The sequence below is a fragment of the Saccostrea cucullata genome, unplaced genomic scaffold (assembly GCF_032062105.1).
Source record: "Saccostrea cucullata isolate Sc308-1 unplaced genomic scaffold, CSIRO_AGI_Scuc_v1 ctg141, whole genome shotgun sequence".
NCBI lineage: Eukaryota > Metazoa > Mollusca > Bivalvia > Ostreida > Ostreidae > Saccostrea > Saccostrea cuccullata.
In genome coordinates, this window is record NW_026940735.1 from 261,901 (window position 1) to 275,093 (window position 13,193).

Consider the following 13,193-nt stretch of genomic DNA (forward strand, 5'->3'; position numbering starts at 1 on the left):
GATATTTCATTCCTTTTTTAAACTCTTAAGTAGTGCAAATCTGACATCATATTTTCGTTATAGTTAATATGTATCCTGACAACAATATTTATGTAAGTTATGGTTAAGTAGGTCTTAGTTAATTGGGGATTGACCTGTTCCAAAAACTTTAATCTGGTCACTCATCTGTTAAAATGTAGGTCAGATCCAGCATCCGAAGCAAGTCTAGTAGTGTCCATCCCAAGATGCATCATCCATGCAAGTTAAATCATAACCACACATAAATACAGAACAATCTCATAATTAGAATTAGATGTTAGATCTGCTCGCATACTCGCTACACTAACTCTCATTGCGTTCATCTGTCTCTTGAACCAAGCACTTTCCAACATTGGTAAATCATCTTCCTTTCGCTCCAAAATTCTAGACACATTCTTAAATAAATCTGTACATTTTATACACCTCCTAACCCTTTATAGTCGTCTCTACAAGCGATAAACTCGCTTGAATTAGAATTTTCTGCAGTCCTTCAGACAATTCAAATCAGGCCAGTTTATCGCCTGTAGAGACGACTATGTAGAGCTGAGGAGTGGATAAAATATATACAATTTGTTAAAGAACGTGTCTGGAATTAGGAGGTGAAAGTAAATGATTTACCAAAGTTTGAAAGTGGAGAAATTCTCCCTAACAGTGCGCAAAAAAATCTTGCGTCGTAAATTGCACATTGTTGCCTTACGGGATCTGTAGCGTTATGGCCAAAGACTAATATAGGGGAAAAAACCAAAACGCTACAGTTCTGCAGCTATGAATGGGACGCCGACGCAAGTGCCATGGGTATAAGCATAAGCTCATCCATGTGATGAGGTGAGCTAAAAATGAACTTACAGGAAATTACTCTAATCCCTTACACAAGAGGCCCATGGGCCATAAAGCCTACCTGGGTAGTTGAGTACTTTGGCTAGGAAAAAACGGATTCAGTATTTAAAATACTGGGGATCCTTCTGAATTGATTTGACTAATGATTGCTTTCAAGTTCTTAAGAATTTTTTATTGATCTATCTTTTATATTCCTATCTACAACAGGGGTTGGGGATAGGGCCATGATTTTAGCAAATTTGAATTTACATTACCTAAGGATGCTTCTGCAATCATGGTTTTGTTCTTGAATAGAAGATCTGAAAGATTTGTTCCTATGTATTCCTGTGTAAAATTTTTATCAATCATAGTGGTCCCATCCTACCCCCGGTGGTCATTATTAGAACAAACTTTAATCTACCCTATGTAAAGAAGATTTCATATGAGTTTCAACTCTTTTGCCCCTTTGTTCCAGAGAAAAATATTTAAATACGCCACAAAATTTTCACTTTTTTTAATTATCACCCTTGAAAGAGGGTAACAATGACACTTCAATTGAACAGATCTGAATCTCCTTTACTCACTGACGATTTGTGGCAAGTTGATTAAAATTGGCCAAGTAATTCTAGAGAAGAAGTCGAAAATACAAACGGTTTACAGACGTCTGGACGGAATAACGGACTACAGACAAAATGTGATCACAAAAGTTCATGTGAACTTTCAGAAAACGTCATCATTTGCTCAGAACAAAAAAATTATATGAATTTCATAGTCCATATTCCTGGGACCTTAGGGATAGGGCTAAAACCTCATAATCAATGCATTTTTCGTGAAGATCAAAAAGTATAAAATATCTTTTAAAAAAATTTCTTCTCTCCTCGTTTATTTAAACTAGAGGTACTGTGAGCATTGAGCTCACTAAATGATAACCCCCGCCTCCCATATGGTTATAACTGATGACAAAGTCCATGTTTTGCCATGGCCGGGAAACCCAAAATATTTATCAAAAAAAAATGGCAACATGTAGTAAAGATTTTGTGAAAGTTGATTAAATTTCAAGTGGATAAGAGGAGTTGCGGATAAGAGATGGGTACCCTAAAGCGTAACAGACGGACGATTACTATATACCCTCCCGCTTTTCAAGCGGGGGGTATAAAAATGATTAAGTGGATGGCTGTGATCCAATAGTTGGGGCTTCGCCCAAACTTGTGAATGACATGTTTAGATGTGTTTCTGTAGCTCTTTCAGGGTAATTTTTGCTCTACTTTGGGAGTTCAATGCTATTTCGTACTGCTTAATCAGTAATCACCTAAGTTATTTTTACCACCCCCTCTCCCCGATTGAAAAGCGGGAGGGTATATACATGTAATGATCGGGATGTCCGTCCGTCCGTCTGTTACGCTCTGGGGTATACATCACACAGGCACTTGTTTCGTACATGGGATACCCCTTATTTTTACCAATAAGTAGGGGTACCCCGTGTACGAAACAAGTGCCAGTGATGCATCACTTATTCTTAACCACTCTTATACCACTGAATGAAATGAGACTTTCACAGAATCTTTGTTATATATAGTAATAGTGCCATTGTGCAGCACCTATATTTGACTTTTCAATTGGACACATATTTTTAGGTTTACCATAGCATAACATGGACACGACCATTCTTTCTGTGATATTGAAGTGTACCCTTTTCTTATCTACAACTCCTATATACCGCTGAATAAAATTTAATTATACTTTCACAGATTCATTATAATATAATGCAACTGTGCACTCCTACTTTACTTTTTGGCAAAGATATAAAAATAAATTAAAGAATAAAATGAACGACTTTCCTTTCCACATTTGAGAGAAATTTGGTTATTTTCAATAAATTTTATTTTATTTGTTATTGTTAATCAATGAAAATCAATTGAGAATCTATGGATTTAACATTGCTGAACGACTTAGATCATGTCATTTTTCCCGTTATTATAAAAAAGTGTGTTCTTAAAAACAAAAATTATATCGATGACTTTACTTAATTACTACTTCTAATAATTGATATTATCAATCATATATGCTATTAAAAATTATCATTACAGTAATGATGATCCAATTAAAAAACAATCAAATCATAACCAGCACCATTCCGTTATTCGCCCACTTCATATTAATTACCTAATATGTAGCGATAGTCATTACGACTTAAATTAATTAAGAAAATTAAGATCTCTTCTGACAGTGACAATGGAGAACCTCGATCTCTGCTGCATGAGATGTTAATTTCAGCACCAGCATATAAACCACGACTGTTCGCAGAATTCATCATTCACTTCTACAACTTCACAATTATCAAACCAAAAATCAATTGTCGAGCGAAATACAAGAAAATGAACTCCACAAACAGATCTCTTCACTTGTCAGACAGTTTTTCCAGCCAATACGACGAGAATGGCGACATTTTGGAGAGAATCGTAGAAGGCTGCGAGAGCGAGATCTCCACCAATCCACTGGACTCGCGGTTCTTCCAGGAGCCTCTGGCATCTTCCACTTTGATCCTCGGATCCCAGCGATACAGGAGCCACAACACGGACCCACTAGCTTCCTCCACCATGATGGACTTATCGGAATATAGCAGCGATGAGGATTCGGGGCGCGGGTCCAGCGTCTGCACCTTCTCCATCTCAGATGACCTGGAGGATTCTTTGGTGGATGATGAATACCTACAGAGTCTCCACTGCATGTACTACGCCGACCCTCGTCAAGGACAGACCCAACGGCGGACCAGTACCCGGGCGGATCTCCTAGTGGCGCCTCTATCTACACCAAACGACACCACCACAGCTCCGGGACCCTGTTGTGCAAAAGTGGGCTTCAAGAATCCAATGAAAGCCATCAAGAAGATCTTCAAGTCGAAGAAGAACAAAGAATATAGTTTGTGAACTTTGACTTTTGAAGTGACTACACACAGTGCCTTAATAGTGCTATAATTTGTTTATTTGCTTGCTTATTAGTGCTTATAAATATCAACAAATAAAAAAAACATAAAAAATCATACTTATATTGTTTGTGGTGTTTCATTGAAATTTTAACAAAGATGACAATCAAGAGAATGAATTTGCAGATTGTAAGAATTTTGTCGCCCCCCCCCCCCCCCCACATCTATCCAACGAACTGATAACTTCTGAGGCCTGCTCCTAAACCTGATCAGTAATTCCTTCGATATATATATAGAAGGGTTTTTACTCTCATTGAAGGCGTTTTCATATACTTGTGTTTCTCATGCAGTTTTTAAGGGGGTGGGGGGTCTTGAGAAGATTTTAAGATGCCCCCACTACATTTTCATCTTTATTATTACCCCCTTTGGAATGGGACATCGTCCTTTATTAGAATATTTAATATTACATTTACTTTTCCAAGGAATACTCTGTGTGATGTTGAATGTTTGGATTTGACTCAAAGACGTCAAAGTTCTAAATTACAGCTCTAAGCCTCTTGATCATCAAAGCTTATACCTGAGCATTTGGCTAGTGAGCTAAAAAAATGGTTCTTTTACTACTCTATACTGTTGATTACTAGTTTTCATAATATCAAGGTGATCACTATACGATTCTTTGATTTTTACGGAGGGGACATCAAGGGAATTTAGTCAGTTATATAAATACCTAAATGAAAATGGTAAATGTCATGTCTCCTAGCTACCACATCACATATGAACTAAAAACTATTATGACATTATCTGGTATATATACGAAAGAAGACAATCATTACGATAGAGTTTAGCAAAAAAAAAAAAAAAAAAAAGAACCACAAGAACCCTAAGCAATTTATTTCTTTTTATTATGACAGGGCTGGAGATAGGGAGCACAAGTAAAATTTTCTAGACAAACGAAAAGATGTAATATCCATATCCCATATTAATCTCCAAAGCGAACGTAATTTTTCTTACGAAAAGGTCCATTCTCTCCCAAAAGGATAGTGATATAATTTTTATGCCCCCGTAATCGAAGATTAGGTGGTATATAGTTTTTGTCTTGTCCGTCCGTCTGTCTGTTCATCTGTTTGTATCCTGCAGCAGACATACGGACAACACATTGATAAAATTCTCCCTTCATTCAACTTCAATAATGGCAGTACTTAATTCCTGCACTTCAGATATTACAATGATCATATATTACAATAAGACAAAATTATGTTCTTTGAATAATTTATTAACGCTATTTTACAAATAAAAGCACTATAGATACAATAGTTAGCACTATAAAAGCAATGTTATTTTTATCAACTAAAGCATGGCCAGAGTCTGTTTTTGGTTTTCTACACTTTCATTAAACCGCTTCATCTTCTTCAAAATGTTCTTTTTATCAAAACCAGCTTTTCCCTCTTGATTCGACTCTTTAAACTTCTTGATGCGCAAAAGATTTTTCAAAAAGCCCATTGGTTTTTTAGCGGCATCTTTCTTATCTTTTCCATGGCTGCACACATTCGGAACTTCCTGGGTTGTTGCGGGAGTTAGATCTGCCCTCGTGCTTGTCCGTTGGATTGTCTTGGGTAGAGACTCGGGGGACTCGTCTTCGTAGATACACAAATCAATGTCTTTCATGTAAGAGTCCTCCAGAATAAAATCTTCTTCACTTTCCTGGATAGTCCAAGTGTACACGCTTTCGCACGAGCAACCCGAGTCCTTCTCGTCCGGGATGATCTCAATCATGGTGGACGAAGCTAAGGGATTTGCAAAGTAAATCTTGTTTTTCTGACTTACTGAATCCCTGATATTGCAACCCGAGCTGTAGGAAGTTTTTCTACTCTGGGATTTGTCTTCACACCCCTCTACTATCCGCTCCAATATTTCGCCATCGAGTTCCAAAGACGGTACACATTGGTCAGAATTCATGTTTGAAATGAGAGTGGAGTGTTCGACTGAAAATACTTGTATCTTGTTGTGAAATCAATAGATCAAATATGTAAAATATTTTTCAACATCTCTTTTTTATATACCAAGACTACTCATTAACCATTCCAAAACGTGACAATTGCTCTTCAAATTCTTGATGAAAATAACGGCATATGATTGGCTCGTATTCTATTTTAATAACCCGAGGCAATATCAGATAATATTTGTGTTGATTGTCATATCACCATTTCTATATTGGTATGTTTTTATAAACAACATTATGTTTAATTTAGTGTAATTAAGACCATGTGTTAATGTAATTAAGAAAAGATTACACATCTGTTACCACCTTAATTTAGTAAGAACATATGTTTTTCAATATGGTACATGTATTTAGACCATCACATGCACGTTGGCATAATTTGATATTCTTTTATTAATTAAAACAAAATTTTCCCAATATCTTATATATTAAATTCCAAATTATTAGGAAAAAATATTTTGGCGGAATTATCGTTGTAATTTTTTGCATTTATATTGTAAATTTTGCATTTATCTTTACCTAATAAATTCTAAGTTTATAAAATGATATAGTGTATACAATGTAATATTGAAAAAAATTAAAGAATATTTTAATTTTTCCTTCTTAAAAATGATATTTTAAATACTTTATTTCCATTACTTACTACAAATGGGAATGGACATAGAATATTGTAAACTTAGCAATCCCTTTCCTTCCATTTTATTTAAGAATATTTAAACATATGAGGCACAAATACTGAGGATGACACGATGGGTTACACATTAACTTACACTAACTAAAAATAAATATTGCATAAAGCAATTGCAAGACGTAATGACTTTATGACAAATATTTGTACAAGTAAAATATTTGATATTCTACCCCATCATTGTCAGAGGTTTTATTTAGAATTCTTTATTATAAATGATGTATTTTTTGTAAATTTTAAATCAGATGATAAGATTTATTCAAATAAATCAAGTTTGTTGAATTTTTAATATGAAATCTTGATTAACGAAAGATAATCGTTATTCAGTGATAAAATATATGTAATTTATCCAAGTTCGAAAACAGCTAATACAGTTACAATCAAGAAAAATAAAATATCATTATAAATAATTTCTTTTTCGCTATCCATACACATAAAATATTAATTCTAATAATTAATTGCACAAAAGTGTTAAATCTTATTCAATAATAACTTTAAAATACCATTTTGACACATTTTTAGTTGTTAATTAAATTTAAGTGTATCTCTTCGCCACCTGTAAGATGAAGAATTGCAATCGGTACCCGGAGGGGCGTCAATCTTCACGAATATTGGAAAGTGTAAAATAAATTAACACAAAAACACTTCATCAAGAGGTATTTAAGACACAATTTAGAATTATAATTAAGACTTTATTTACTATAAATATCTGTATTCATTTTTGAGATCAACATAAACTTCCATTCAAACAGTATAAAACAAATCAGTTTCTTTAGGCCGTTACAAACATGGAAAGTACTCTACTTTTTGATGGTAAGTCATTTAATTAATTAATATGTTTTTTTAACCACGCGTTTCATTATTTTTTTTCAAACTAATTTTTGTACGAATACTCAAATGAATCTTGAAGCACATGTTTTTTTTTTTTAAGTACAGTATGTATACATAATGCTTTCAGTGGGGTTATTAGGAAGTCAGGGTTTAATTATGAGACACGCGTTAAAAAAGCAAATGATGGGTATTACTTCATTGTTTATTTTCTAAAAAGAATATATATAAACATTTCAAACTCGAAACATCAAAACAATCGAGAACATTGAAATACAAAAATAGTCTCAGTAGAAAAAAAATCAAAAAATTACAGCGAAATATTTATAGAGAAATTCTTCTCTAAAATTAGGTAAACATTTTATCAAATACATGTAATTTGATGTTTCACGTAAACTGAGAAGAAAATAATTAATACGAAACATTTCATTCCAAATACTAACTCGAACATCGGTATTTTGAAAACTATGAACTTGTTCAAGTCTTTTGTAAGTCTCAACCGCTGTTTCCTTGGTACATTTTACCTTCAAACTTATGGGTTTTTTTCTTTACTGAATTTCAGATTCCACAGATATTTCTGAGATGTACAGGTCTAATCTAGAACCCAGAGAACAAATCTTCATCCTTCAAGCTGATATGGTAAGTTAATCTTTTTGAAGAAACATTGAAATTTATTTAAAGTATTTTGTCAACATGAATTTATGAAAAAAGAAGAAATTTTTCAAATTCTTTTTTTTTTAAACTCGCAGTTCTTGTATTTACAACAAAATAAATCTATTGTAGTTGGAAATAAAGAAAAAGGAAATGGAATTTCAAATGGAACTTGAAAATATAGAAAGGGGATTTGTTTCCATGATCGAGCATTGTGGAATCTCCTCAGACAATTTCCCCTATCCTACCCCGGCCAAGAAGACTTTAGGAAGTCCCTCCTTCCTGTTTTCCCCGCCTGGCTCCCTCACACGAGTAACTGCCATTTCCAATCTAGCTGAGGAAGATACATTTGACTTCAGTTCACATGAAAACAATGACCAAAGCCTTTGTGACGACACGGTGACCAGTTATATGACCGATGAAGACAACACAAATTTCTTTTTTGCCGAAACCGAGAAAGCTTTTGAGAAGGAAACTGGAACTGAAAAGAGAGTCGAAACAAGTCAACTTGTGCCCGTTTTGGATGTCGATGGAGAGAAAATTTATAGAGTTGTAGAGGGATGCGAGAACTCAACTGAGGATTCATTATCCAAAAACGAGAAAGAGAGATCTTATCCAAGAGCATCGTCAACCATGATCAGCCACAGGATCTCAGAAAACGCTGTGAAGAGTCAGAAGATGAGCAAACACGGAAGTCATCCACGCGCTTGCTCTACTTTGATTGGACATGATGTTCTAGTGGAAGAAACGATGGAAATGGATGAAAGCTGCTCTCAGATAAATGACGCTTCGTCTGGTACGTTATGCATCGATGACAGCATGGTTGAGGAGAGCAATATGTCCTTCTTTCGTCATGTTGATGATGACCTGACAAACATTCCTCTCACTAGTACCAGAATCAGCCTTACAAGTGATAGAAATGCTCACATTGTTCCCGATCTAAGTGATTCGTCGATCAGGATTTCCATTTATTCTACTAAGCAACAGAAGAAATGCAACAGACAATTGGCAATGAGAAACGTGAGCATATCTAGCTGCTCAACTCTTGGTTCAATGGGAGATGACTCTGTCTTCGAAAAACCCCGAGCAACCCAGAAGAAGAACACAAATGGCGCGAAAAAGAGCGGCTTACTCAGGAGGCAGTCCCGAAAAACCAAACTGGTGGACACTAAAGCCTTAATAAAGAAAATGAAGAACTTTAGCAACAGTTTTAGAAGTCAGAGACGCTAATACTTTATTGGTGATTTGACTCTGGCATAATTCACAATCGACGTGTTTAATTGTTCAGTGTGTAAACTGAGAAATAGTGCTACCTCTTGTATATATTTGTATAACCTAATTTATTTGACTTTGTAAAGAAGTGCTAAATGATTATATTATAATAAAATGAATATTTAAAAAATTCAAGACTTCATTAATTATAACCATAGAATCTAATTATAAGCAAACATCAATATTTATAACATTTTCAAATGCGATTAAACTGTGGATTGCAGACATATCTATCATCACTTTATCTTGGTGGTCAGTTGGACTTGACGTCAAAGATTCGGTATAGGATTTCCAGCAAACACGAGAAAACCTGAAAAATGACCGACTTGGTATGTCACCTGAATCATGTGTATAGGAACAAAATTCCATCTTTCTATTTCTTTATTCAAAATATGAATAATGTACAAAAATATTTCCATCAATAAATAGAATAATGTGGGAATTGTTAGCGCTGATGTTAATTTACATTTACATACAGTACTAAAACACGCAGAGAGACTGCACAAAAACAAGTAATGTTTAAATTGAAATTATGTAATCAGTATATATTTTATCAAAACAGTGACTATAAAATGTAATGATATTAACAGTTTTCAATAAAGAATTATCTTCGTTTTTTTTAAACAGTGATCAATAAAACTCCTCGTCAGAGAAATAATCACTCTCGGGACTCTCTGATCCAAAATAATCGTCGTCTTCATCTTCCTCATAATCGTCTGATTCCTCGCTCGATTCACTCTCTGATGCTGATCTTCTTGACGGTACAACGGGAGCTAAATTCCGAAGCTTGAACGTGAAAACGCACTCTGAATTAAAATCACATTTTTGCTTCAGTTCAAGCCGAACTTTGTCGACGAACTCTTGACCTCTGACCTTTAGGAGATATGGACAGCTTGGGTGCCAGTACGCATGATCTTCCCAGGGGTCAAAGTCGAACTGTTTTAGCTGCAGCACCCCGCCACATTTGAAGCACTGTGCCAGTTTGGTGTCATTTGTCAGAAAATAACCTGCTTCCGCAAGTTTTAGGGAAAAATCGTCGATGCTTACGTCAAAACCTTCTTGTAATCGTCTGCAAGATTCCAAACGGTGATGCATGTCAACATATTCAGACCTACCCAAAACAACCCCGGAGTCCGTAAAAACCTGACGAATAAAGAAATATTTCAGAATTCCCGTCAAATACACATCACCCTTGACGTAACACATAAGCTGTTCACCGCAACTTGGCCAAGGAACAATTTTTCGTACGAGTTCAGAAAATGCTTTTAAGTGTACCATTCCTTCACGAGTTTCGAATTCGTGACCGACTGCATGTTCCTCAACAGTAACACAAACTTTCACAATGTCTAATTTTCGCTTTGTTAGAGTGTGACATGTCAGTATGTCGGCGTGATGGTAAGTGTCGTACATATAAAGAGCCATGGTTTTCCAAGACAAGATAACTGCATTTTCTTCTAAAGAAACACCACACACTTTCTGGTAGATAGAAAAGAAATGCAGAACACCCAATTCCGCAATGTAATGCGACAATTTGTCCTTCTCACATAAGTAGAAGAAAAAGACCTGCCTCTGAAAGGATCGACTAATTTCATTTTCTTTGGTCCACTGGAATGTTCGAAGAAAAATCCAACTTCCGCTTCTTTTACGAGGTAAGAGTTGCCCGCCATTTTGGAGGGAAAATGTTTCTGTATTTAGCCTCTCTGTTGAGACAGATCCATTGTAATGCTTGATTGGATCCTTTGATCTGATTTTTTTGGTGATCGCCTCAAAGGGTACTATGTTTGCAATAACAGTCCACATTCTACAAAACGAAAGTAACATTAAAATTTACTGAATGGGTTCAGCTAGCATGCGATCAAATTGCTTGCACTGAGAGCAGGTGCCATTTCTGTTTATCCTTTTTTTTTCTTTGAAGATACAGTAACCTTTTTAAAGTGATATTTTAAATGCTCAATGTTGTTTGAGGACAATTTGTTTGATGCCCTGCTTCATTCATTTTACTTTACTTTTAAGATTATCCATTCAATGAATGCTAAACGAATTGCAAATTCACTGCGATGCATAATAACGTTAATTTTAAAAAGCAGTTCGCCAACCGGCCCAAAATCTTTTTATTGTTGGTATTTTTCCTGTGTAGTATTATAAGGAAATATTTTATTAAGCGAAATCAGTATAAATTCTGTACCGGTGTTTATATTTAAAAAAAAAAGGGGGGGGTACGCAAGTTACTGTTATTGTTATTTCCTTTATCTGTTCAATCATAAGGGATTGCTCCCGACGTGTAAATGTAATACATTGTGCATCTTTTATCTCAGGCACCTAAAATTCAGGTGCCTGTGTTTTTATTGAAAAAAATTAAATATAAAGTAGTACATATTAGTATCAGATGTTTTATGTTTACAAACGTTATCACTGTTATAGTTTACACTGATTATTGCAATGTCAGACAAACCACTGGCTCTTAAGGAAGGATCACACGCAAAAAAAAAGGTTGCGTACAACTTCTGTAAATAATGAAATGCTAGATCTACTTAAAATATTCATTTACTTAGATGTAATTACTTGAACACTGATGAATTATTGAATATAATAAATAATTTACTTTTTGATAACGAAGCACCAACCTTTACTTCCTTTATCAACAGAAAAGACATCTGTTTTAACCAAGTTCTGTCAGTTTAACACCACCACTCGATCAAAATGTCACACACAATTTCATCATACTTTTATACAGCTGTATTTTCTCATTTTTAAAAATATCGACAACGGAGTCAAAATTGCACAACAACTTCCCAATGTTTACAAAAGGCACGTCGAAACGGAAGTAAAATGTAGTAGATAGAGTTATCTCGCTTTTAACGTCAGACGAGATGAAAAATAGTGAAATGAGAATAAATGATGCAAATACACGTATACATTTCATAAAAAGTGAATAAATTGTATATTTTCTATCATATTCAAACCATCGTCCTTATAAAATACTAGAACTAACTTACATATCAATGAATGAAGCTAAATTTATTTCATTATATTGACATGACTTTGGTTGTTATTTTCATGATTATTGAAAAAAATAGTTCTAAATTATTTTGTTATACACCGGTATTGTTCCGATCAAATGTTTAATTATCAAGTTTATTCAACAGTAAACCAAATTTGAAGTCTCTTTGATTCATTCAAATGTTAAGTGGAAATGAAAGATTATAATATAATTTGTGAAAAAAGTCCAACAAAACCCGGGGTTGAATAGGGAGGGGGGCTTTCCACAAGTACATGTGGAATTCGAAATTTGGTACACAGATTTATTCTAAGAATGTATAGGTCAAGTTCTGTTTTGGGTATGATCGAGCAATTTTTGACAGAGTTGTGCCCTTTGGACGTAAAAATGTCTCACTTTTTTCCCAGCATTACTTTTACTATTGAAAATGTTCATTGAAAGGCTGGTTGGACCCCTCACTTTATAGTACAGAAAGTTGATATCAGATCAAATGTAGTAATGAATTCCAAAATATTGGTACTGAAAGAAAGTTGCCATTGACCAAAGTTGCCCCCCCCCCCCCTTTACGAAATAGGATTTTCGAGTTGGGGCAATTTTCCTTTTTTTTTTGTTTGGCTTGTCAACTTTTTCAGGTAATTAAGTCAAAAAAAAATTCTCTGGCTGTCCCCCCCCCCCCCCCAATTTCAAAAACGATGCTACGTGGCTGAATTCGGAAATATTAGAAACAACTTGATATGTAAATGGAAACTCTCTCTGTCTCTCATTCTGAAAGAGTCGCTATATACATAAGTTCTACCTGTTACTGTATGTGTATCTGATTAAACCCGGGCCTTTAAATACAAATTATCGACATTTGCAAAGAAAAGATAAAAACAGAACAAGTTTGTAACTTTGTTTTACAAGTACTTGTATATATTCTCTGGATGCAAATATCAGACTCATAAATCCGCTCTAGTTTTTTAGATTTAAATCACTCATGGATTATTTGGAGGATAGTATG

The 13,193-nt window shown here is 34.7% G+C and overlaps 1 protein-coding gene and 1 pseudogene across 1 annotated transcript; one reads left to right on the forward strand and one right to left on the reverse strand.

The window, feature by feature from the left end:
• Positions 1–7,232: 7,232 nt before the first annotated feature.
• LOC134256122 (uncharacterized) lies at positions 7,233–9,172 on the forward strand (annotated as a pseudogene).
• A 386-nt stretch (positions 9,173–9,558) lies between these two features.
• Positions 9,559–12,004, reverse strand: LOC134256118 (uncharacterized). The gene is made up of 2 exons (XM_062738726.1): positions 11,820–12,004; positions 9,559–10,996 (listed from the first exon to the last, which is right to left on the reverse strand). The coding sequence occupies exon 2, from the start codon at positions 10,993–10,995 to the stop codon at positions 9,826–9,828; it is 1,170 nt and encodes a 389-aa protein (XP_062594710.1). The 5' UTR covers position 10,996; positions 11,820–12,004; the 3' UTR covers positions 9,559–9,825.
• Between the last annotated feature and the right edge of the window lie 1,189 nt (positions 12,005–13,193).

What these genes read in the sequence shown, in the direction of transcription:
- LOC134256118 (XM_062738726.1), bottom strand. Translation starts at nt 10,995, where the DNA reads ATGTGGACTGTTATTGCAAACATAGTACCCTTTGAGGCGATCACCAAA.